General features: G+C 36.6%; 1 protein-coding gene across 2 annotated transcripts in view; it reads left to right on the top strand.

The window, feature by feature from the left end:
• KDM1A (lysine demethylase 1A) overlaps window positions 1-27,034 on the top strand; it is a 64,833-nt gene that overhangs the window by 2,262 nt on the left and 35,537 nt on the right. Inside the window, exons 2-4 of one of the 2 annotated variants that reach the window (XM_042951080.1) lie at window positions 6,516-6,681; window positions 20,876-20,935; window positions 26,502-26,635. In XM_042951080.1, coding sequence (XP_042807014.1) covers window positions 6,516-6,681; window positions 20,876-20,935; window positions 26,502-26,635 — 360 coding nt within the window. The remainder of the gene's footprint in view (window positions 1-6,515; window positions 6,682-20,875; window positions 20,936-26,501; window positions 26,636-27,034) is intronic. The other variant, XM_042951081.1, reaches the window with a different exon arrangement.

Genomic DNA, 27,034 nt, shown 5'->3' on the forward strand with positions numbered 1-27,034 from the left:
CCTACTTTCTGTGTGGGTTTGCCTGTTCTGGGCCTTTTATGTAAACAGAATCATAGAATATGTGGTCTTTTGTGTCTGGCTTTGGTATGTTTTCGGGGTTCATCCATGTATTTCCATCTGGTACTTGACACAACTCCATGGCATAATAATATCCCATTGTATGGATATACCGCATTTTGTTTATCCATTCATCATTGTGGCGGACATCTGGGTTTCCACTCTTTGGTTATGTGTGATGCTGCCGTGAACATTTATGTACAGCGTTTTGTGTGTGTGAACGTATGTTTTCAACTCTCTCGGGTATATAGTTGGAGTGGAATTGCTGCGTCATATGGTATCTCAGTGTTTTACTCTTTGAGGAGCTGCCAAACACTTTTCCACATCAGCCACACCGTTTTACCTTTCCGTCAGCAGCAGATGAAGGTTCCAGTTCCCCCATATCCTTGTCTTGAGATCTCCTAGTGGATGTGAAGGGGTGTCTCATTGTAGTTTTCATATGCGTTACAAGGATGACTGATGATATTGAACATCTTTTCTTGTGCTTATTGGCATTTGTTGTATATCTTCTTTGATGAAATGTTGGTTCACATCCTTGGCTCACTTTAAAATTGGGTTGTCTTTATTGCTGAATAGTCAGAGTTCTTTGTGTATGGTGATTGCAGAAGTTTTTTATTTTAGTGTCCAATTTATCTTCTTTTTGTCCCTTTTGCTTCTGGTGTTTTGTTTTGTTTTTAAGTTTATTTATTTATTTTGATGGAGCATGAGCTGGGGAGGGGCAGAGAGACTGGGAAAGAGAGAATCCCAAGGAGGCTCCTTGTGGTCGGCGTGGGGCCCAGCGTGGGGCTCAAGTCCATGAACCAAGAGATCATGACCTGAGCTGAAATCAAGAGTCAACGCTTAACTGATTGAGCCACCCAGGCACCTGGGTGTTAGATCCAAGCTTGAGTCACCCAAGCACCTGCTTCTGATGTTCAATCCAAGAAACCATTGCTTAATCCAGTGTCATGAAGATTTACTTCCATGTGTTCTCCTAAGAGTTTTATAGTTTTAGCTCTTGGATTTGGATCTGTGATCATTTTGGAGTTAATTTTTGTATGTGGTATGAAGTAGGAGTTCAGCTTCATTCCTATCCATGTGGATATCCACTTGTCCCAGCACAATTGAAGACTGTTCTCTCCCCCCTTTGCATGGTTGGCATCCTTGTTGGTTAGCCCTAAATATAAGGGTTTATTTCTGGACTCTCAGTTCTGTCCCACTGATCAGTATTTTTGTTCTTGTGTCTGTATCGCACTGTCCCGATCACTGTAACTTTGTGTAATAGATTTTGAAATCAGGAAGTTTGATTTTTCAACTTTGCTCCTTTTTTTCAAGATTGTTTTGGATGTTCTGAGACCCTTGCATTTCCATATGAATTTTAGGATCAGTTTATCAGTTTCTGCAAAAAAAAAAAAAGGCAGCTGATATTCTGATTGGGATTGTCTTGAGTATGTAGATTTCTGTCTTTGTAATTATCTTGTGTTTATTTTAATTCCCATTATACTGTTTTTTCTATTGTGATTAGCTTTGAAATTCAAGAGAAAAGTGGGTCACCTGTTTATTTGGGGGAGCAACTAAGAAGGAAGAAACTGGGGACACTGACTTATTCCTAGCCAGTCTTGGGAGCCAGAGAAAACAGACCTCAAGGGATAGAGTATCCATTAAAGGAAGAAAAATCGAGCTGAGTCCATTGTAGTAGATGGGCCTTACTTCGAGAGTTCTGAGGTATATGTAGGGGTCTTTCTGTATTTGTAGTTATAGATATAACAGACGTAGATACAGATGTATTGTATATATCATATATATATACATGTGTGTGTATATATATACATATATATATACACACACACACACACACACAATTATGTAACTAAAACCAGGTTCAGGGTATTGGAAGGGGTCCATGCATTTGAGGGTCCCTGAAGGTTAAGTTTTGTAAATTTCAGAATAAATTCACCCCTGAGTGTGTATGCTAACATTATGGCAAAATATTTAAGGGTTGGAATTGTTAAGTTGGGCTGGGACTTTAGGGACACTTCAGCATTCAGCTGGCCTTGAAAAGGTGCAGAATTTAGAAAAGTATTCTGAAAAGGACAGACTTTTTGGAATTGATTTTTCTTGCTATGATTCATTTTCCTTAGGAAGATAAACTCTACCTTGTAAGGCTTTTAGGTTTAGATACAATGTAAACAAAATACAGTGTCTGGCTTATAGTAAGGTGCCCAGTAATTAAGTATTACCAGTGGAGAAAGGAAGTGAAAAACGCTTGGCATATTATGCGACAAGGTTTGAGAAGCAGCAGGGAGTCGAGTGGAAAACTGAATGTTGGGGACAACGGGCAAATGAATTGGAAATGAGGTTTTTCTAGGAGCAAGATAGGAGCCAGAGGGATCAGTAACGTTTGGGTTGTAGAGTCATGTTCAGGTTATAGACAAACACTAGATCTGTGTGTTCAGTATGGTAGCCACTAGCCCATGTGACTGGTACAACTGATGAAACTGAGTTTTTACTTTTGATTTAAACTTAAATTACCACATGGTAAGTGCTCAATAGCCACATGTGGCTGGCTAGTGCTGCCATGGTGGAAGTGCAGATGCAAAACGTTGCCATTATCATAGAAAATTGTATCAGACAGCACTACACTAGACTATGAAATGCAGACCTTAAGTGCTAGGACAGTTCAGAGAATGGAAAAAATATATTTGTAAGTTTGGAATAGTTAGGAAATAATTTGTGGAGGAGGGGCGCCTTGAATTTTAAGCATTGGATTAACAGAAAAAGCTTTTAGGAAATTTAGGGATCAGTAGAACATTGAGGAATTTTTCATTAGTGTATTAGAAAATGGCTAAAGGTGTAAGTTTGCATAGTTAGAGCCAGAAAGTTTATACCTGGTTTGAAAAAGTTGGCGTTCATCTTTTAAACTATCTGAAAATAACATGTATGGATTTGGAAAATCAGTCTGGCAGTTGTGCCCTACTGAATTAAAAGGACTAAAGATTCAAACAAAAAGACTGGGGCTTTAAGGTGATTGGGAAGTGGATGAATCATTGTAGTAAGGGTGAGGGAGAGACTAGAGATGTAAATTTGAGAGTTGTCTGTGTAAAGGTGAGAATAATTACCCTACTGACTTATATCTGTCTATTGGATATCTTTATGTCCTTGTTTGTAAGTGGTTGTAGAAGTTCCAAAGTCTTTGAGGATTTTACTTAAGGATGAGAGGTTCCCACTCCTTTGTGTTCAAAGTATCTGTTCCTTTGCTCAGGGGAATAGTTTTTATTTTTTTATTTTTGAGAATTTGTATGATTCTTTCACTTTTTTATTAAGTTGAGAACTTTTTTTTAAGCTTATTTATCTTGAGAAAGGGAGAGAGAGTGTGTAGAGAGAAAAGAAAGCAAGTGGGGAGAGTCAGAGAGAGAGAATCCCAAAGCAGACTCTGCCTGCCAGTGCAGAGTCCATTGCAGGGCTCGAATTCACCAACCCCAAGATCGTGACCTGAGCCAAAATCAAGAGTCCATTGCTCAACCTACCGAGCCACCCAGGCACCGCCCACTAGAGAAACTTTTTTTTTGTAAGTAATCTCTACACCCATTATGGGACTCTGAACTCACGACCCCCAAGATCCAAGAGTTACACGCTCCTCTGACTAAACCAGCCAGGTGCCCCTCTTTTTTACAAAATAAAACTTTATATGCAAAATTTCAAAATAAAGTACTATTTGCCTGTCTTATATTCAGTTTAAATTTATAACCTTTATTTTAGTTGTCAGGGTTTCAGAAAATGAGGCTTTTTTTTTTTTTTTAATAGAGCCAAATTTGAGAATGGAGGTTAAACTTAATAGTTGTAGTCTTATTTAAGTCTCAGAACCCAATTTTATTTCTGTACTTTGTTTATGAAGCATTGTGAAGACCCAGTGCTTGATAAGTAGTACAAAAGGTTGTTTTTTAGCTTGCCTAGCCATTTCAGGATGCTGCCTTGGTTGAACAGATTGCAGAAGAAATGTCATTCTTAGGTCTACCCAAAATTTACCTAAGCAGTACAAGTTCATGTGTTGTTGGTCTCCAAAGTACTAACACATATAAGTGTGTATTTAAATGAAATCCTGAAGAATTTTAGGGTTCTGTGGAACACAGATGGTTTTTTCTTGATATTATTGTTTTTAAATACTACCTTTAGATATTTTTGCTCCTACTTCTAGATATTTTTCTAATCTTCCCCCCCCAACCCCCCAAAAACTAAGAACTCTGTATTCCTTCTTAGTAGCTACTACTTCATCAAAACGTTGGATTAAACAATGTTAAAAAGATTGTTTTTGCTGCAAAACTTCTCGGTAACTTTAATGTGCATTGTGGTTCTCCTAGAGGGGGCCTGTAAAGAATGCAGTACTTCCCAAACTTGATCATGGATTCCTTTTCCTTCAAATAGTATAGTGTCTTGTGGAACATCCTTTGGAAAGAGCTAAACTACTGCAGTAGAAAGGATCTTACATTATTGTTTCAGAATTTGCACATTGCCCAGTTCCATGGTAGGCGCTTATTAAGTGATTATTGATTAAATGGATGAGATTGATGAGCAGAGGATTAAAGAGCTGAATCTTTGGGGGTAGGGAGGGGTCAAGCACTATTGAAAGCTGAAAGAAGAAAGGATACTGCATACTTTAAACATATATTACATTTTCTGACCCCTCTCCCTCTTTGAAACTTTTCCCATGCTGCTTTTTTGCCCATTGTCCTGAGGTTTGCTCCTACAGTTTATCTCAATCAAGTAGAATGAAGTTTAGTGTCTAGACTTCTGGAGGTTTTATTGTAAAATCTTTCTGTGAGATGATTTGCCTGGTAAGAACCATTAATTTGCAACTGGAATTTCAGCTTATTAAGGGCAGGAAGACTCTCATTTATAATTGTTTTCTCCATTGTGATCATGTACTCAGTGTTCCATATTTGATAGATGAATACTATTATTTGTGTGTTTAAATAAGAATCTTAGAGCATGGGTCAGAACTGTTCAATTTATCCTTAATTTTTGTTTCCATTTTCTGACACAATCCCTCTTACCTTCTCTAGCCTAGCCACCCACTCCCCTGCCCACCTGTGGTCATGTCATTTAAAAAAAAGAAAAAGACAGATATAAAAGCAGCCAGCCATATGGAACTATTTCAAAGATATTTCAAAAGTTAAAATAGATTACATTTGCTGTAATCCACAGGACTATTAATTTCAGAAATCTAATAAGTTAGGTACATTATTTGTGGAGACCATACTGTCTTTGCTCTGTCTCCATAGCTAATAAATTTTTATTTTATTCATTTTATCTTTTAATTGAATCTGAATAGAGAGCTGTTGTTTCTGTGGCTTTCTGGAATGTTTTTTAAGGGTGGGAGTCACAGTGACATTTTGCCAGTGTTCTAAGGTTGGTGACTATTTGTAATACCGTTTACATTTTGGTAAACAGGTCCATTATAATCTTCCCTATCCTAATGGCTTTACCCCTGATAAGGCTTCCTCTTTCTACTTACTACCTGGTTCTCTCCTTTACACTTAGAATATGAATTAGTAGTATGACCTGTGGTCTCCATTTCCGTTTCACTTCTTAATTTGTTATATTAAGGTTTCTTTGCTCTCATTGTTCAACTCTCTTAGGTCAACAGTTATTATTTTTTAATGTTTATTTATTTTGAGGGAGTGGGGGAGGGGCAGAGAGAGGGAGGGAGAGAATCCCAAGCAGGCTCCATGGTGTCAGCGCGGAGCCTGAGGCGGAGCTTGATCACATGAACTGTGAAATCAAGTCATTGGTTATTTTTTAAGCAAATGTACCTTTTCATAGTTTCAATTTGACTGTTGCCATTTGTGGTTTTTATTACCTGCCATTTTTCCCCATTTGGTTTCTGGAATTTTGCTGTTTTGCCATGGAATAGAAGTACAGGCTTGACATTTGACAGACTTGTTATTCTAGTTGATTATATTTTTATCTCAGGGTTATTTTAGTCTTTTGTTGAAACTTCTAGTGTGATTATGATGTATACATACATATGTATAGATATGCCTACAAACACACTCACACACACACATTTTAAAAGGTTTTAGGAGTTGTAAAAAGCCTCAGATCCACTGCTCTAAATGTCAGTACTATGATGTAAAATTGATAGGTTGGGGTAAATGTGAACCGACATGAGATTGTTTCATGAGATATTTTAGGGTTTTATTTTGTTTTATTTATTTAAGTAATCTCTGCACCTAGTGTGGGGCTTGAACTCATGACCCTGAGATCAAGAGTCCCATGCTCTTCCAACTGAGCCAGCCAGGTGCCCTGAGATTTTGTTTTTAATAACTACCTATTATGGTCTAGCTTGTTCCTTGTTATTTACTTATTTCCCTTAAAATTTGAAGTTAAAAAGCCATTCACATTCACTGATGGTTCCACATTAAGTCCCTGGTTTTAGATGTTCACTGTATTTAGCTTTCCCTGGTATAATCTCCACATAGGTAGAGTACAGAGAGATGGATGAAAGCTTGGCCAACCTCTCAGAAGATGAATATTATTCAGAAGAAGAGAGAAATGCTAAAGCAGAGAAGGAAAAGAAGCTTCCCCCACCACCTCCTCAAGCCCCACCTGAGGAAGAAAATGAAAGCGAGCCTGAAGAACCATCTGGTGAGTAATAGTAACCAACCAGTTTTGTTTTATCCTGAAAATAAGAGTAAATGAGTTAAATCCTATTCTACAGTGTTATTTATGTCTTTATCTTTGGTTTATATTCTGATATTGGCCATGTGTGTCAGTAGTGCGTGTATGTATGTGTAAATATATATGCACGCACGCATACATGCATACATACATATGTAGTTAATACTGATATTCTTTGTGTGTGTGTGTACATATATAGAAGGAAAGTAAAAGATGGGGATGGAAGGATAGTGGCAGTATAAGGCACGCGGAAAGTTGGAGAAATAAACAATTAGAGAAAACATACAGAAAACCAAATCCAAAGAACCAAACCCCTCAGATTTATCTCTGATTTAGAGTTTGTAGATAGAAGGGTTCAGAAATTACTCTGGTTAAATCACATATGTATCACATGGTTAGATACTTTCTGATTAAACCCTCAGAGTGGGGATCAGTTTTGAGAATATCCTAGTGAACAAATGTAAAAATATATTATGAGGTCAAAAAGAAAAGGCCTAAGTGCCTGTTACTGTTTAGTATTGAGCCCTCCAGTCAAAGGGATGGTAGAAGAAAAGGCTATGAAGAGATTCTAAACTCACACAGTCTTCCTATGACAGTGGAAAGATTATTGGAGACTATAGTATTGGTTTCAGAACTTCAAACATCTTTAAGGAATTCTCACTAACATCCCCTCAGATTGAATCCTACTGAGGATACCCAGAGCAAGTAGGGATACCCTTCTGGTTTGGATAAAGCAAACAAAAGTAGAGTCTTAATTTTTTGTATCTTCTGTCCTTAATGGCATTGCATTAATTCTTCTTGACTTTGAATTTTTACTAAGTTCTTCTTAAAATACATTTTATATTTCTGTAGCTCCAGGCCCATTTACCTCTTCAATTCTTGTAGTCCTGTATCTTTTAAAAATAGAATGTTTGTTTCAGATCCCATCTGCTATATCTTGCGTGACTTTCATAGGTACCCAGATATAGACATACTTAATTTGAGAAGTTTTATCTTTTGTTTTAGTTTTTTTTTCCCCTCCTCTGTAATGTTATATAAATCACCACATGTTATTTAAAATAATAGGGTTATTACTGATGTATCCTTGAGAAAATTACAAGTCAGTTGTTAAATTAATTTAGATTTAGAATTTATCAAACAGATTCTGGCCAAAACTCTCAAAAATTAAAGCTTGTAATTTTATAGCAATTATAATAAAAACACAGTTTGAGAACATTGAGAACAAGATGATTAAATTCTGGGTTCAATTTATCTTAGGAATCAGGGTTTTTCTAAGAATGGCTTTCCTAAGACTTTCTTAAAATGACCTCTTGGGCACCTATTGGGAGTGGTATATTAACTCTGGAACTAGTGTCCCTGAGGCAAATGCAGCCTTCCCTGTACCTCAGAACACCTCCTCTCTTTTTGTTGGTATTTTTTTTCTTTCTAGTCTTTTACATTTAGCTCTCTTCCTTTCTTCGTGTCGTTGCCTCCAACTCCTCCCTTGATTCTCTACTCCTTTTTCTTCTGTGTTCTTTGGTTCTTGCCTTTCTTTTCTTCTACCTTTGCTGTAGACTTTCTGGTGAGGTACTGGGGAAAAGTCTTTTGATATCTGTCATAGGTCAAGAGACTACTGATTTCTTGGTTCGAAGGCTCTAAGTATTCTTCAGTAGATGTATTTTAGATGCTGCCTCACCCTCTTTTTTTGTGTGATTGTCAGTGTCTCCAGTAAACAACTGACCTAAGCAGGTACCAAGTTAGTATATACTCTGAACATTTTAAACCTGGTATTGGTGTTTTCTTTTTCATGAAAGAGGTGTTTTATTTTGTTTTTTTAATTTGTTTTTCCATAAATGTCAGGCATTGTTGCCCAAGAAGGAAATATCTTATTAAAGTGATGTAGGATTTGGGGAACTGTGTTTATGATATTATGTTCTGGCTAAATTTTTATCCAGTTGTTTAGTTTAAATAAGTTATCTTAGTATTTGGGGGGAAAGTTAAAGTTTCTTAAGTTTAGAATATCTTCAGTGCTTAGAGATGTGTTGATAATAGCCAAAACTTGCAATATATTATTTGTGATTCTGAAAATAAAATTACTTTTCCTTTAAAACAACTTGAAATTTAAAAAAATTTCTGGGGTGAATTAGGGAAGTACTTTCCCCAGTAAAGTAGTGGCAACTTACTGGCCTGTGTAATTTAGAATTAAATGGGGCCCTAATAGTGAATCATAAAATACTATCAGGTGAATTCAAGTATTTAGAAACTGTCTAGGGACTCCAGATCTCCTGTCTTATCAGAACTAGCTCTTTCACTTAAGTTTTCATTCAAAAATTGAACAGAACCATTGTCATATGGGTATCTTAAGGTCTTTTGAGAGAAGATGTGGGTCTTGTTTTTTACCAAATCTTTTCTTCACCTCAGTCATTTTAGATGAGAAATTAATTTACTCTCTTTAAATATGTAAGTAAGGTTTGAATACGTTTCATTTTTACCAGCTTTTAAGTTTGTTTAGAAAATTTTGCTTTGCTTTCCATGATGTTGAGAATAAAATATTTTGTTAGCACAAGGTTTTGCAAAATCCATTGGGTCAGATAATATTACTGGAGAAGATTCCTTTAGGAGAATTCTGAGAGGAGGCCAGAAGGGAAGGTTGGAGCCTTCATTACAAGGCTGAGAAATTTGAACTCGTCCTTTAAACACTGAGAGGATCTGGTCAGGGTAGCACTGAGATATTTTGTATTTTGAGTGAGAGGCGTTGTACAAAATACATTTTTTGGAAAAATCAATCTGATGTGCTCTATTAGAGTGAACTAAAGAGGTAAAGAGACTGGCTGGGAGAGATGATTTTGGTTGTTTTGATAATCGAGTTTAGTGAATTTTGGTCAATGGAAAAATCTCAATATCAAAGTTGAACTTTTATGGAAACGATGTTGGTTTTGTTGTTTGTTTGGATTTACATAATTGGGAAGTTCTATGTTGTGGCTTAAAAATTATTTTTATATTTGTTTGCTTTTGATGATAACTGAATGTGGCCTATAGTCCTACGGTAGTCACATGAGTAAATAATGTATTTTTCATGCTAAGTATTGCTGCTTATATTTAAAATTAAAGTTTTCCTAAATGTTTCTGTGTATTTTTACATTTATACACTTCTGAATGTATTTGTTTTAACAAATGATGGATTTATTTGGTTTCCTAGTACCTCATCTATCAAGATAAAGGTGTTTTTTAAAGTCATGCCAACTGAACCTGAAAATGTCCTTGGAATCGTGTGGTTATTAGTAATGTCAAATAATATGGGAACATCTATAAAATAGAGTAAAAATCTCGGTTGGTCTTTACTGGTTTCGATACCACTGTTAAAGTGGCCTTCTGTTAGTGAATTTTTTTTTTTTTTCCTTTCTTGGCTCAGTTGTTACCCTGTGTATATTTGATTATTCCTCAAAGACGTTTTACTATATTAACTAATTTGTTAGCACTTAGCTTTTTAATTTTAATGCAAAAACACGATTTTTTTCTCCACTGCCTTTCATCAGTTGAAAATTTTCAGAAAAATCTTACTAGTAGTTTCTGAATTTAAATTTTGTGTTGGATAGCTGTTTAGGAACTCTGGTTTGGGAAGATATATTTCATTTTGGGTTAGAAATAGCTTAGTTGTATAAAGCTTAACACTTTCATGGAAGCTTGCTTTAAAACAATAAAATGAAATTTGAAATCGCTATTAAAATGCCTTTCTCAAGATGTTAAGTTAATGAATTTCTCAACAGAGATATCAGAAGTATGTTTAAAAATACATATATGTGGGAGAGCCTGGGTGGCTCAGTCGGTTAAACGACTTCAGCTCAGGTCATGATCTCACGGTCCATGAGTTCGAGCCCCGCGTCAGGCTCTGTGCTGTCAGTTCAGAGCCTGGAGCTCGATTCGGATTCTGTGTCTCCCTCTCTCTCTGCCCCTCCCCCACTCATGCTCTGTCTATCAAAAAATGAATAAATGTTAAAAAAAAAATTTTTTTTTAAATACATATATGTAAAGCACATGCATATGTCTGTGTACCAGTTTTCCAGCCTCAGTGGTATGCTAATACTGTAATGAAGCTCAAAGGCTTACGTCAAATTATTGGTTCATTTTGTTAGATATAGTTATTAGATATGGTTAGCTGATTGATGACAGCTCTGTATTATAATCTATTTTATTGAATGACTGTAGGAAGAATCACTTTATCTCCTTGTTTATATTCTTTTAAGAACACATAATAACTCTTACAACAATGTAAATAAAAGAAAGTACCTGCCCTCTCTTCTGTCTTACATGGTAATTTTGGGGGTGTGTGTGTGGTGTGTGTTTGAAAGAGAGGTAGGCTGTTTAACGTACAGAAATCATTGATGTGAAAGATTGGTATGACAAAAAAATTTTGTGGTTTTAATAATTTTGGGGCCCTTTTCATGTAATAGTCCTGTCGATTGAAAGAATATTTCACAAAATCACATGAAAGGAGATGCAACATAAATTAGTAAAAATACTAAATTATATAAAATATATAGAATATGTGTATGGGTAGAAAAGTTTAAAATCCAGTGAAGTTTGATCACAAATACTATTAAAATGAAAATATTTATGACAAAAGATTGATGACCAAATATTTTATGAATTGCTTACTCAGTATAGCAAAAAATCTAAAAGGTAGAATCTTTTGAACTGTCCTTTACAACTTAGTATAATAATAGAATTTGACCAGAGAAGAGCTGAAGATGGATTTCCTTACTTTAAAAGAAAAAAAAAGGGCGTCTGGTGGCTCAGTCGGTTGGGTGTCCAACTTCGTCTCAGGTCGTGATCTCGTGGCTTGTGGTTTCGAGCCCCACGTCGGGCTCTGTGCTGACTGCTCGGAGCCTGGAGCCTGCTTGGGATTCTGTGTCTCCCTCCCTCTCTCTCTCTCTCTCTCTCTCTCTCTCTGCCCGTCCCCCGCTCACCCTCTGTCTCTCTCGGTCTCCAAAAATGAATAAATGTTAAAAAAAAATTTTTTTTAGAGGAAAAAAAAATAAACGGTGGCCTAATACTTATGTAACAGCCCTTATATTTTCATAGTTCTTTGTTCTTAGGTGCTGTGAGGCAGTCATACTGAGGTATTCAGTCAAGTCCTGGGTTTGGCGGCATGGCTAGTTACGGTCAGAGTTTGGTGAATAATTTTAGCATGCCATAATTATTTTCAAGTGGCTTATCCCAGGCTTTTCTCTCTGATTTCTCTTGCTGTACCTTCAGGTGCAATCAGAGAGCAGGTGTAACTTGCAGGTTTCCTGAAAATGGACTCGGATTACCTCCACAGGGAGAATTATAGAATTCTGTTACAACCCCATACCCAGCAGGAGACCCTCTTTTGTAGATCTACTAGAAGTTGTTGGGAAATTCATTCCTAACAGGATTGTTTATGTTGCCATTTTGGCCTGCTAGTGTCAAATAAGTGCCTGAAATCATTTTAGTTCTCCTTATATGAAATATGATGCATACACTTAGAAAGCAGACCTAGGATTTTTGTATAGCATCATTTTTTTGTATAGCATCATTTTTTTTGTATGGCATCATTTCAGTGTTCTGATTTGGAACTGTGCTTCAGAATAATTTACTGGAGGACTGAGAAAAAAGTCACAGATTAATTCAAAATTTTTATATTTTGAGAGATAACATTTGGACCAAGCTATATATATTACTATGCAATACATGGTCCCCACTCTCAGATGATTTATAGCCTAGTAGAGATACAAATGTGTACATAAATCTGTAACAGAAGGTAAAATGAGTCTGAAATACTAAATTTTAGTATAAAAATTTGGAGGAACTTGGAAAAAGAGTGGGACGAAAGTAAGTCTTCCTAAATTTTTGGCTTACTGGAAGAATTATTTTTAAAAATAGTGTGGAAGTGAAATTTTTTTTTTTTTTTTTAAAGATTTTATTTTTAAGCAATCTCTACACCGGTCTTGAATTGAACTCACAACCTCAAAATCGAGAGTCACCTGCTCCACCAGCTAAGCCCAATGCCCTGGAAGGGAATTTTTTTTTTTTTTTTTCCTTAAAGAAGACAGATGGCTCCCTTACTCTTTATTTTTATTTATTTTTTTAATTTGAGAGAGAGTGCAAGCTGGGGAGAGGGGCAGAGGGAGAGAAAAAGAATCCCAAGCAGGTTCTGCACTGACATGGGGCTTGATCTCACAAACTGAGATCATGACCTGAACTGAAATTAAGACTCGGACTCTCAATCAACTGAGCCACCCAGGCGCCCCTGGACAGGAAATTTAAAGAAAAGAAAAGAAAAAAAAAGTGGAGACATTTTCTACGCAAAGTAAGATTGCCCCAATCTTGGCAGTTCCTCATTGACTTTATTATACAACCATTAATTGTAAAACTACAGTGCTTTGTTCCTGGCATGGTGCTGGGTTCTGAGGGTGCAGCGCTGAAGACTAGGTCTTTCTGCAAAGAATTCATAGTCCTCTTTAGGGTTACAAATTTAATAACTGGCTACAATGAAGAAACAATACGATTTTTTTTTTTTTTATTTTTTTTTATTTTTGGGACAGAGAGAGAGACAGAGCATGAACGGGGGAGGGGCAGAGAGAGAGGGAGACACAGAATCGGAAACAGGCTCCAGGCTCCGAGCCATCAGCCCAGAGCCTGACGTGGGGCTCGAACTCACGGACCGCGAGATCGTGACCTGGCTGAAGTCGGACGCTTAACCGACTGCGCCACCCAGGCGCCCCAAGAAGCAATACGATAAAAGTGTATTCAAAGTACGGTGAGAACCCAGAAGTTGTTTTTAAATGTTTTTCCCCAAATTGGATTTTGGAAGTTTTACATGAAATGTGAAGGAATTAGGCTTTTATGAAGCAGTTGAGATCCTTGATTCTTTTTTTTTTTTAATTTTTTTTTTTTTTTAACGTTTATTTATCTTTGAGACAGAGAGAGACAGAGCATGAACGGGGGAGGGGCAGAGAGAGAGGGAGACACAGAATCGGAAACAGGCTCCAGGCTCCGAGCCATCGGCCCAGAGCCTGACGCGGGGCTCGAACTCACGGACCGCGAGATCGTGACCTGAGTTGAAGTCAGATGCTTAACCGACTGAGCCACCCAGGCTCCCCTGAGATCCTTGATTCTTAACTGTTAACTGCTTTTGGCCAAAACCACTGAATCAAATGCTACCAGTTTTAGGTTCAGTCTTTGACAGATTGAGCTGCTTTTAATGATTTCATTTCACTGATTGATCAGGTTTTTTTTTTGTTTTTGTTTTTTTTTTTTAATTAAAACAAATTAGTAATTTGTTTAGCTGAGCAACTTTAATTTTATAATTTCCTTTCTTTTTGCTACCATCCTTTTTTGGTCTGCTCATGATATAATAGAACAGATACTTTGTCTATGAGGATTTTCTCATCTGCAAAATGGGACTTGATACGAGAGATCAAAGGAGAAAATATAAATTCCACTTTTGTGTACAAACATCTTGTATCTATTAAACACAGACTTGAACTAGGAATAGGGTTAACAAATGTTAACATTTTGCAGTATTTGCTAATTACGGTAGCCTCAAACATTTGAAGATAGGGTTGTGTTTTTTTCCTTTTTTTTTTTTTTTTTTTTTTGGCATCTTCTGATGTGAAGATAGAAGAACACACATGATTAATTAATGCCTAAGAAGTCAAATCTCCCTGTAGCAGAGTGTACACTCAAATCATACTGAGGTTGGGAAGAGCCTCTGATTGTGGTCTGGGAAGATACAAGATAGCCAGCATTCTGAGAAATTTATTTGAGCAGGAAAAAGGGATTCTCTTGTTGAAATTAATTCATGGTTATCAGTTGTGAAAAGTTATTACAGTTCTTTTAATAGCAGGTCCAGGGTAAAATTCACTATTGGCCTTTTTAGAAATAGGTGAGGAATACCTACCTGGCTGGCTTGGTGAGAAGAGCATGTGACTCTTGATCTTGGAGTCCTGAATCTAAGCCCCACGTTGAGTGTAGAGATTGCTTACATACATAAACTTAAAAAAAAAAAAACAACAATAACAGGTGAATAACTAGAAAAGTAAGCTTTGTTGTTAACTACTCAAATTCACATTAAGCTTGGTAGTCGAGCAACATAACATAGCATCTAAATTGTAAACTTTATTTGGAACATTTTGAAAACTGAACTATAAGCCAAGATTTTACAACAAAATAGGTGAGGAAAATCTCTACTATGGAATGTGGAGGGAAATAGCATTTGAAAAAGTCCATTGTTTCCTTTGGCTTCTAAAAGCTTTGCTTTCCTTTTTAGCTTATAGGGCTTTTATTTTGTATAGGATTTCTGGTACTGAGGTTTCTCACTTCTGCTCCAATGTTAAAAAGTCTTCAGGTGTAGATCAGCAGTGCTACTGCTCCTCCAGTGGTAAAGGGAGAAAATTTTAGGCAGGTTCCTACCTTAAGCAGCACCCTTTCCCTGCCTTCTGGGCCTTAATGACACTATAACACTAGGATTGCTGTTCTAGTTGGAACCCATAGATTTCATTCTGGATAATTTTGTTGGAGAGTATTGATCAATGTTAGCTGTGTTAACTGCCTATGATGTGCTTCAAAGGAATGCCTGAGGCTTTCCCTTTAGGCCAGTTTCATCTATCTCAGGGAACCCAATTCACTTGCCTTTGCATTTCTTTGAACTGCTGTAGATTATTTATTCTGTCCACAATCATAGTCAAAAAGTTAGGAAAGGGATGCATTAAGAGCAGTATATTTGAGGTTATTTTTAAAGCCACCTTTCACTATGGAGAGGACTGGAAGGCAGCAGGAAGTGGTTATAGTCACCAATAACTCGCTACCTTTCAATTATTTAAAAAAAATTTTTTTGTCATTTGTATTTGTTGACCAATTCCTCTTTGAAACTGTGACTTTCCTTATGAGATTAGTCATATATTTAAAACTGCTTCAAATTCTCTGAGCCTATTGTTACCCCCATGCTATTTTAAGATTTTTTTTAGGGGCGCCTAGTTGGCTCAGTTGGTTAAGCGTCCAACTTCATCGCAGGTCATGATCTTTCTGTTTGTGAGTTCAAGCCCTGCATTGGGCTCTGTGCTGACAGCTCAGAGCCTGGAGCCTGCTTCAGATTCTGTGTCTCCCTCTGTCTCTGTTCCTCCCCAACTCATACTCTTGTCTCTCTGTCTCTGTCTCTGTCTCTCTCTCAAAAATGAATAAAAACATTAAAAAATGTTTTTTTAATATTTAAAGTGTCCCCTCTCTGTCCCTCCCTTCACCCCCTCGTGCTCTTTCTCTCAAAAATAAACATTAAAAAAAATTTTTTTTAAGACTTTAAAGTTTTAGTCCTAAAGTTCTAGTCTTTAATTACTTTAAAGACTGAGTAATTAAGTAAAAAATATTTCCGTTTAATTTTACCTAAATTTTTCCTAAATTTTGCATTTGGTCCACTGCATTACTACTCCTGACTTAAAAGAACTTGGAGCCATCTTGAAAGTCCCTTATCCCTTTTATCAAGTCTGTTGTAAAGTCATGTAACTTCCTGTGCATAGCTTCTTTGACTTGTTATTGTTATGCCCTATCCACTTTCATTGTCATCTTTTTATTCAAGTGAATTTCACTTGATATCTAACTTAATCGGCCTTTCAATTGGATCTCCTTTGTGTAGGTCACCTTTTTTCCTATAATCCATCTGGTACAAAGTGACCGGATTAGTTTAATTAAAGTATCACTTGTTTTGCTGTTTTTCTGTGACAAGTCATACAGTTACCCCATTATTATTAAGATCAAGTTTAGGTTTTGTCACTGAGGGTGGCCCCTTTTACCTATCCTGCTCTCCCACTTCTGTAAGTACTGTGTCATTCTATACCATGTCTGTGTTTTTCTCCTTGCTTTTATAAGTGTTCTAGACCATATTGGTGGTTTGACTGCCTCCCAATATATCCAGACCTCTGTGGATTTATTGAGAAAAGCTTCCCTGATTCCTCATCTGTATTAGCCTCTTGTTTCCCTTTTTTTAAAAAAAAGTTTCTTGGGGCGCCTGGGTGGCTCAGTCAGTTAAGTGTCCGACTTCGGCTCAGATCATCATCTCATGGTTTGTGATTTTGAGCCCTGCATCAGGCTCTGCGCTGACAGTTCAGAGCCTGGAGTCTGCTTTGGGTTCTGTGTGTGTGTCTCTCTCTCTGCTCCTCCCCTGCTTGCACTCTGTCTGCCTGTCTGTCTCTCTCTCTTTCTCTCTCAAAAATAAATAAACATTAAAAAATAAAATTTTAAAAAGTTTCTTTGTGGATATTTTTTTATCTTTCCCCGGGTAGATTATAAGCCCTTTGAAAATAAGTATTTAACTTGTTCCACTTTCTGTTTGTGCTTGGCAGTTTTGAGATAGGTATTTGGTAAACATTGAATTAGTGAGATTATTAAAATATAAACTGAGGTGTTAATAAGAGCAGAAACTTATGTCTTTAAAGATGGTTTAAACTTTTAAGATTTTTTCCCCCTCTGCTAATGTGTCAGGTTTGATTGAAAACAAGAGCTTGGCAGTCACTTTGTTCTGTAAATTTGGTAAATTTTTGATTAAATAAATTTTAATAAATTGTTGTAGTTTTTTTGTTTGTTTGTTTAAAAATTATTGCTTCCCAGAAGAGTTAGGAATTTCTCAAATTGTGTACAAAGTTATCAACATGAATATGATTTCAAGAAACTAAATAGTCACAGGGTGCCTGGGTGGCTCAGTGGGTTGAGCGTCTGACTTCGGCTCAGGTTGTGGTCTTGCACTCTGTGAGTTAGAGCCCCATGTCTGGCTCTGTGCTAACCACTCAGAGCCTGGAGCCTGCTTTGGATTCTGCCCCTCCCCTACTCATTCTTTGTCTCTCAAAAATAAATAAGCATTAACAAGAAACTAAATAGTCACAATGTGAATCTGTTGGTCAGTATGTACCTGAGAACAACACATCAGTGATCCTGCCCTTCTTGCTTGTCAGATAAAAAATACTTGAAAGTCATCATAGATTTCCTTTTAAGATATTGGCAGAATGGTCTCTTGGGAATCTTAATCGAGACTATAACTACAATGCTTCACTGTTCTTCAAGAATAACCTAACAGGTTTGGGGCGCCTGGGTGGCGCAGTCGGTTAAGCGTCCGACTTCAGCCAGGTCACGATCTCGAGGTCCGTGAGTTCGAGCCCCGCGTCAGGCTCTGGGCCGATGGCTCGGAGCCTGGAGCCTGTTTCCGATTCTGTGTCTCCCTCTCTCTCTGCCCCTCCCCTGTTCATGCTCTGTCTCTCTCTGTCCCAAAAATAAATAAAAAACGTTGAAAAAAAAAAATTAAAAAAAAAAAAAAGAATAACCTAACAGGTCTGTAAAAGGTTTATTAGAGGGCAACCGAAGAGCTGCTATGTAAGATAAATCAAAAAGATTTTATCTTCAATTTGTAGAAGATATACACGAATACAGGTCTTAAGGGTCTCTACTTTAAACTTGAGTGTGTGTGTGTGTGTGTGTGTGTCTGTGTGTCTGTGTGTATTGAGAATGAAAACAAAAGGAGGTCTCCGCAGTAGTGCCACAATCAAGGTGATAGGAAAAAGTTGTTTTTGCATATTTTCATTTTCTATTTTGAGTTTGAGCTCATGGAAGATAACAACTATACTTGCCTGCTGTTCCATGTCCTTTCGCAGCAGAGTCCTAGGACAGAAGGACCCAAAGAGCAAATGATACGGCATTTTATATGTTCTAATCAGAGACAATCCTGGATGGAAAGTTAGCTGCAAATATTTGTATGTGTGTGGTTTTTAAGAAAATGATGGAAGAATTGGTCTACAATATCACTAATAAAGATGATGCTGTTATCATCTGTCTTTGGAGAAGTAGGCACCCTCCAAATACTCATGACTGCGTTATGATTAGAAAATAGCAACCTCCTCTTCTGAACCTTCATCAAGTCAAATGATATGTTGTTCCTTTACTTAATTTTAAGCACCTATTTTGTTTTTCATGATTTCTTACATGTTTATATCGCCTGTTTGGTTTTGCTCTATTTCTTTGCTTATGCAATGCTTTGGAGTGTCTTTTTTGACTTTCTGCTGTTAAGAGACATCCCTTTAAAAAAAATCTTCCCAGGGTATTGAATATTTTTCATAATACTCCTATATATTTTTATCAACTAACAGTATATGAATTTTGTTCCTTTTTTCAAAAGCAGAAGACAAAAAAGACTTCCCTGTCTTGTTATAAAAGAGCAGTCTTGTCAACCTTTTGAGCACATAAGTCAGGCTTAAGAAATCTATGTTTCTATTAAATACCATTGACAGAAAACAGTCAAGAGCTACCTGCAGGTTAAAATAATTTAGCATTCTGTATGACATGTAGCAGGGGAAGAAGGAAAATGATAGAAATGGGAAGGATAAAATAATTCAGACTTAATGGCTAGCATGAAAGTGGTTTTTGTTTTATTTTTAGAAATGGTGAGATGCCTTTGTGACAAGAGACTGTTGCTTTTATTCTTTGCCGAGCTGGGAACGTAATTTGAGAGAGAGGAGCTATATTGTTCCTAATGCTTAAATGTTTCTTGGAAACTGTATTTATTTTATTGTGTTGAGCCCGCCTCCTTGAGTCAGTCTTTTGATCTAGTGTGGTTCTGTTTGGAAGAGTTTCTTTAAAAAAACTCTGAAAGATTTTTTATGAATAAATTTAGAAGTAATTAAGAGTGAGTATTTTTTTATTTAGACTTTAAAAATTTTAACGTAGGGCCTGCATTTTCAAGATGTTTGCAGATTGGATTTTGTAACTGGAGTCATCTCTTCATAATTATATGCCCTTTTTTAAAGGCTATAAACAACAAATCCTATACCTTGTGCCTTGTATGAGAACCATAACCTTCTAGAACCTAAAGGGCCTGTCAGGAGTATAGTGAGATAACTTTAGAATGAGATTCTATTCTACCTTAACAGCAGAGCGTGTACCTTCTAGCAACATATTCTAATGTCAGGAATCATTTCTATCTAAACACTTTGGTATACATGAAGATAGAGATGTCATTTTCACTTTCCTGTTCCCTTTTAATTCAAATGGTAGATAATCTTTCTTGTTGAGATTCTTTTAAAATAAACTATTTAATGAAGCTTGTCCAGTTTTAGATCACTGGAGAGTGTTTTCATATCTTCCAAAGATCATGCTGTAGTTTCCCCATAATGTACCAGGTAGACAGAAGCTTAAGAAGATCATAGCATCTGTTTTGGTGAAAGATTTTGGAAGAGTCCGGAAGATCATCTATCCTGACTTTGATTGAACTTTCAAGCTGTGATACTTTTCTTGAAGTTTTCTATATATTAGTCAATGAGGAAAATTTCTTAGGCTTACTGTGTAGCTTGAGGTAGGAGACCCCCTCCCTACCATATCTCCCCCTGCCCCCCCACTGTGTGTGTCTATCTACATTACTTGGCATATGACTGCAGGGTGTCTTGTGGTACAGTTGAAAGTTTTACTAAGGAGGCCTGGCATATTCAGATCTAACACTGTCTAGCATGCTTAGTAAATGAAACTTGTTTTGGAGCTGAGTCTTTACAGTTCTTTGAAGTCAAAGGGAGAATTTTTCATTAAAACTGTAAGTCTTGGGACACCTGGGTGGCTCAGTTGGTCAAGCGTCCAACTCTTGATCTCAGCTCAGGTCTTGATCTCAGGGTCATGAGTTCAGGCCCCACTTTGGGCTCCATGCTGGGCATGAAGCCTACTTACAAATACATAAATAAAATTGTAAGTCTTGTTATTTTATGTATATTCTTTTTGGATAGAAAGGTGAAGATAAAGAGATTGAGCAGATGCTGAATTGCTGCAGGTCTAAACCCTAGAGCCCTGCCACACCTACCACTCTTAGCATAGCAACAAGTAGTAAAAGACATTTGGAATCCTTTTTTCCCCCAATCCATGCTGGACTGACAGGAAGGATTTAGTGATTAGAAATACTATGTACTTTGTTCTCCTACTTTTCAACAAGAATCAGTGTGTACAGTTGAAATTTTCTGACCAGAATTTGGAAGACTATGATGTGATTCCCTGGGCCTGATTTGAGAAGAAGGAGCTCTCTTGAATATGGGTTTACTAGTTGGTGGTGAATTTGTGAGTCGCCAACTATTAGGCCTTTATGTCCAGATATTATCTTAATTTATGGAGTAAGGTCCCTGAGTTCTCCTCTTTCCTTCCACAGGGCAAGCAGGAGGACTTCAAGACGACAGTTCTGGAGGGTATGGAGACGGCCAAGCATCAGGTGAGGGTGGCATTAGATGCTTGCCACTTAGTAGCAAGAGCCGCCAAGTCAGGGATTGATGCTTGCAAGAGTTTTTGGCTGTGGTATCCACATTTTAGCCAGAAGCACAGGGGAAATTTAACTCGCAGGACAGAGTAGTAGAATAGGAGAGTGTAGCCAGAACAAAGGCAAGCAAAACCTTTTGAAGTCCTCAGGCCGATCTCAGCCCTCCACTCTTCATGTTTTTGAGGAGATGGCAGGTACTTTTCTCCCCAGCAGCTTTTATAGTAACAGTAAACATATAAAACAAAATCATGGGACCTTTAAAAAGAAATATAGCTGAACACACAGAGAGGAGGAGCCATAGGCCAAAAGCCTTCCAAAAAAAATAAAAGGACGGAAAGGCATTCTAGGACTAGTCAGATGAATTATGCAGGTAAGGGACTTTTCAGAAACGGTTGTTAGATAGTATTGGGTACATTTTTTTCAGTTAACATTGCATAATTATTTTGTAGTGTAAACATTTTGTCACATGAAAATTAGTCATTTTTTTAAAAGTCTGCTCAAAATGCTCTTTCTTTTCAGACCAAACTGTGAGATTTTTACTTGTAGGAAAAAGTAAAAGGTTAAATGATTTATAGGGCCCATCTGGAGCCATTAAAGTTTGTTCCAGGAATCCAAAGTAGTATGTCTGGATTTCATCCTTTGCCCAGGATGTTTTTGTGTGTTTCAATGCTCAAAACTGACTGATACATATATATACATTATGATAGAACTGGAATAGGTGTTACTTCACTTTTGGAGTTTGTCACTTTTCAACTGTTAAGTCTACTTTAAAATTATTTGTCTTTTGCAGTTTGTGTACACCAGGTCTAGGAAATATTTGTATTTTACTCTCTTGGGTCAAAATACACTGTTAATGCAGCAATTAGTACTTAGGGGATCCAGAATGTTAGAGGTAGACTTGTTTCAATGCTGTCCCAAGGATTGGAGGTTGATAATCAGTACGTGGTTATTTTAGAGGTGTTAAAATCCTCATTCAGAGTATCTGTGGCAGATAAACCTTTGAAGAATGCTCTTTATTAAATGATGCACAATTGGATCTTCCATGGAACTGTTGAGGATCAGGGATAGCCTTTAGAGCTTTAATCTTGAAGAAATAAATTGAGTTTTCTTGTTGCTTTTTGTTTTAACGTGAGTAAATTTACTCTTTTGCTTTAGTAAATAATATGTTGTATTGCTGAAAGTAAAAACAGACTTTCATATAAAACTGTGGTGCTTCTGACTTACTATTTAGTAGAACATGATTTTTTTTTACAGTGTTTCCAAGAGTGGTGGTGACTATTCTAAACCCTTCAAGATCTCTCTTCAGATCTTTGCCATATTCAGAAGCATGCATTTGTAAGATGATCAGTTAGAAGCATGTGCTGGGGCGCCTGGGTGGCGCAGTCGGTTAAGCATCCGACTTCAGCCAGGTCACGATCTCGCGGTCCGTGAGTTCGAGCCCCGCGTCAGGCTCTGGGCTGATGGCTCGGAGCCTGGAGCCTGTTTCCGATTCTGTGTCTCCCTCTCTCTCTGCCCCTCCCCCGTTCATGCTCTGTCTCTCTCTGTCCCAAAAATAAATTAAAAAACGTTGAAAAAAAAAAAAAAAATTAAGAAGCATGTGCTTGTAAGCGATCAACGTTCTTTTTTTTTTAAATAAAGCCAAATGACCCTCATGAGTATCTTGGAACCAGGATCATATCTTGACTTTTATAAATCCACATCAAGTTGGTGTATACATCTTAAATCTTAAAAGTTAAGGGAACTTGAGGTCATTTTCTCTGACTTCTGCAGTCAAACAGATATTGTATCCACCCGTTTTATGGATAAGGACTTGAAACAGTTAAATGGTATGACCAAGGATACACAAACACTTGGAGGAGTGAGAGAACCCAGAGATCTTCTTTCTTATGCATAGGCTAGTCCTTATATCCTCCCTCATAGAATCATTTAAAGTGTGCGTTTACCCTAAAAACAAAAAATCTAAAGCATAAGGAATTATATGATTCTCCTCTTTTTCTTTCCTCTACCCCTATTCTTTATTTTTAAACTATTATAGGACTGAATATGGTGCATCTAGAGTTTACTAATTTAAGTAGTCTTTTGTATGAGGATTCTTGTGAGACTTTTGTTTTCCCTCTTCAACTAGAAATCTAGTTAATTTATCTACCTCGTGAAAAAGAAATGAAAGCTAGTAACTTTTATGGAGGCCTTCTTTTCTTTTAAGTGTTATATCTCTGTTACCTTATTCTACTCAAGGTGCTACTTATATGTAAGAATCAGGGAGGAAATGATTTCATGGAATAGAGGGTCTATATCCTCACCTCCCTCCCGCCCCTTTCTGCTTCTCTAATCTACCTAAAAAGGTCTTTATATTCCCTTAAATATTTTATGACTTTTAACTATGTTTTCAGAGAAAGTGTGAGCCTGTCAGACCATTAGAAAAGCATTTCTGCTTTAGCATGACTGCATTTTGAAAGGTGATGCTGGAATTTCCTGTGTGAAATTGAGAGAAAGGAATTGAACTGAGGGGCAAGATATGTAGGCAGCCTTGAAGCTTTAAAAAAATTAGGATAGCATCTTTGAAACATTCAAATTTCCGGAATACCAGATTCTGTTAAGAGCACACAAACACTAAGTGTAAATTAGGTCTGAATTATATGTACTACTGGTACTTTTTAATAAGGATATTATTAAAGTCAATTGTATTCTTTAAGGTTTTTCCTTCAAAAGGTGATACTTATGAGTTACATTATCCAGAGTGGTCTGTTAGTTCATTTTGGAAATATCCTATTGAAAGAGTGCTTTACTTAGCTTTCGAACAGCTTAGGTTCCAAGTTAACCTATTTTTTGATTCTTTGATAAAAGGTTAGAATTTTATGTTATACAATTTTCACTTTTATATTGATAGTGGTCTTCCTTCCTTGAAATAATAGTCTTCATCCCTAAAAACCAAGAGGAAGAAAATAATTACAGAGTAGAGACTTTTTTGTTTTTAAAAATTGACAAAGTATTTAAGAATAACCGGGTGTTTTGGATGTTATGTAGAAGAGAGAAATGGAGAAGAATATTACTCCACACATATATTAGTGTCACAACTTTTGGCTTCTTTAATTCCTTTTGGTAATCATTTGGTGTTTGATTTAAAGGCACTTTTTTTTTTTTTTTTTTAATGTTTGTTTATTTTAGAGAGAGAGCAAGCAGGGGCAGGGCACAGAGAGGGGGAGACAGAGGATCTGAAGCAGATTCTACACTGTCAGCATAGAGCCCACTGCAGGGCTTGATCCCACGAACAATGAGATCATGACCTGAGCTGAAGTCGGACGCTTACTGACTAAGCCACCTAGGTACCCCTAAAGATACTTCTAAAACTGCCACATGACTTATGTAAATTAAAAAAAAAATTTTTATTCATTTTTGAGAGACAGAAAGTGAGTAAGGGAGGGGCAGAGAGAGAGGGAGACACAGAATCTGAAGCAGGCTCCAGGCTCTGAGCTGTCAGCACAGAGCCCCAGGTAGGGCTCAAACTCATGGAGCCACGAGATCATGACCTGAGCCAAAGTCAGATGCTTAACTAACTGAGCCACTTAGGTGCCCCTAAATTTTTTTAATTGTTACATATTCTCAAGATTCTCAAAGTTAGCCAACTATTTTAGAGTGATTTTTGACATACAAGCACTTGGAATGAGGAGCCAAATATCATAAAATTTAGTGTTTTTCCCTATGTGGTTTTTTGACTGTCTTTGACAGTAATATTTTGCAGTAGGATTGCTGTTCAATGATGACTTAATAAGCATGTAGAAATTAGTATAGCTAAAAAAGAAAACTACCCGTTTTGGGGAGGAAGAAGTACGGTTTGTAGAGTTCGTTGGTTTTCATGTTAATCATATACACTTATGAAGGTAACCTATTTTAAGAGATATTTGTTCTGAGTACTCAGGATTATTGTGTAGATAATGCCCATTATAATGAGACATGTTTTTGGTCTTGGTTTTAATTTTTGTTTATTTTGATTGGGTGGTAGGTGACTAGGGACATCAAAGCTATATATAGTTTTAGAAAATTTCACATTACTGAAATAACCTATATCCCTGATAGCCAGCCTTTTTTTTTCTTGCCTTAATTTCATGTTCTACCCTCAGTAGTATGGCTCTTACTGATTATTTTTTTCCTTAGGGAATAATTAATCATCCTGACAGTTTTTAAGTTAGATTCATTAAATGAGAGAATTGTTGGTTTAGTAATGTAAGTACATGTGTCCTCATTATCTACTGTCAGTGGGTAAATTTTTCTTCTCTCCCAAGAATATTGTTTCTTAATATGCAGTCCATATTAGCATTAGGCATTTTTGCTTGACCTCTTGTTAACCATTTCTAGGTAGTGTTTAATGTCTTTGTGGAAACAACACCCTAATAGCTTAGCTATAATTTTCTAAGTTACATCTTTACCTGCCTTGTTCTTTTTATTTTCTTAGTCTTACTGTGCCTTTCCTTTAATTTTGTTTCCATTATCAGTGTTTCTAACTTCTTTTTATGTGCTTTAAATGATTAAATATGGATATCTGGAGCCTATTTGATTGCATATAATTACTTCAGTGGTGTTGAATTCTGAAACTCTTTAAATCATGTCTTGATATTTCCATGATCTGGTAGTTAAGTATATCTTTTATAAGGTGATCTTAGAGATAGAGGTAAAATTCATGTAAGTATATTTGTAAGGACATCTTAGAAAGATGTACTTAACTACTACGATGTACTAACTACATATAAAAATACCCAATTTGAAGAGTTTCAAAATAATACATTTCAAAATAATACAATTTTACTTGTATAGAGGATATGTATACATTATATGTATATGTAGTATACAGTATGCAGTAGCATACTTTACTTGCAGTGTGTAGTAAAGCATTCCCAATGTTTTTGCTGGGAAAGGTAAATTCCTTGCTTTCTTCTGTGTCTTCATCGTAGTCTGCCTAACTGATCTCACTGTTTGCCGGTATTGACTTATGGAACTAATGGGTGGTACCACTGATGAGATATGCGTTCCTTACTGTTGGTTATTAAACCTTAAAGACCTCTCCATGTTCTCTGCTGTAATCTTAAAAGACAGCATATGGTTGTGTTTTCACTCTAGTTTCTTTTGCTTTTCTGTTCACATATTTTCCTCTATTCTAGTTCTTTAGTTTTAAGATTTAATGTGCACTATCAGTGATGCTAATTTTAATTAGAGTATCTTCTAGTGTTACAAAGTTATGTCGTGGATGAAGAAAATATGCTCAAGGCTTTGTTATGTTTTCTAAGGTAGATTGTGTCACTCATTACTAAACTGTAATTTTTGGAATGTTAAGCTCAAAAAAGTGAGTAAATTCTAAAGACGTTGAGCTTTTGGGCAAAATAAAAAAAAATTTTTTAAAGGAAGTAAGATCAGTCTGTGAATGAGGCAGAGCTTTACAGGGGTTCTTCAGGCAAAAAACGCAGTCTCGTTATCCCTAGTTTTGTGTTTACTTGCACGTTTCCCAGAAGTCCTTTGCTTTCTTTGCTAGGTGTGGAGGGTGCAGCTTTCCAGAGTAGACTTCCTCATGACCGGATGACTTCTCAAGAAGCAGCCTGTTTTCCAGATATTATCAGTGGACCACAGCAGACCCAGAAGGTTTTTCTGTTCATTAGAAACCGCACAGTAAGTTTTCATGTCTGCTTTTTTCCATTTGGATTATTAATAGTGCTTATTACTTTTATGGAGAATATGGGGAAAAAGAGAGGAAAGAATTATAATAAAATTATCTATAACATGTACCACTATCCAGAGGTAACCATTGTTAAAAGTTAGTTGTTTTTTTCTCTTCAGGTAGTTTTTTAGAAGTATACTTAATTTTTGTTTTTAAAAAATTGAAATGCTATTTCCATACATTCTTTGCATCCTTTTCATTCTTCATAACCTCATAAATGCAAAGAATCTTTATTTAAACTTAAAAAAATTTTTTTATTTATTTTAAATGTTTATTTTGAGAGGGAGAGAAGGACTCCCAAGAAGGCACTCTTTGTACTGTCAGAATGGAGCCCGATGTGGGGCTTGATC

The sequence above is a fragment of the Panthera leo genome, chromosome C1, assembly GCF_018350215.1.
Source record: "Panthera leo isolate Ple1 chromosome C1, P.leo_Ple1_pat1.1, whole genome shotgun sequence".
Classification (NCBI taxonomy): domain Eukaryota; kingdom Metazoa; phylum Chordata; class Mammalia; order Carnivora; family Felidae; genus Panthera; species Panthera leo.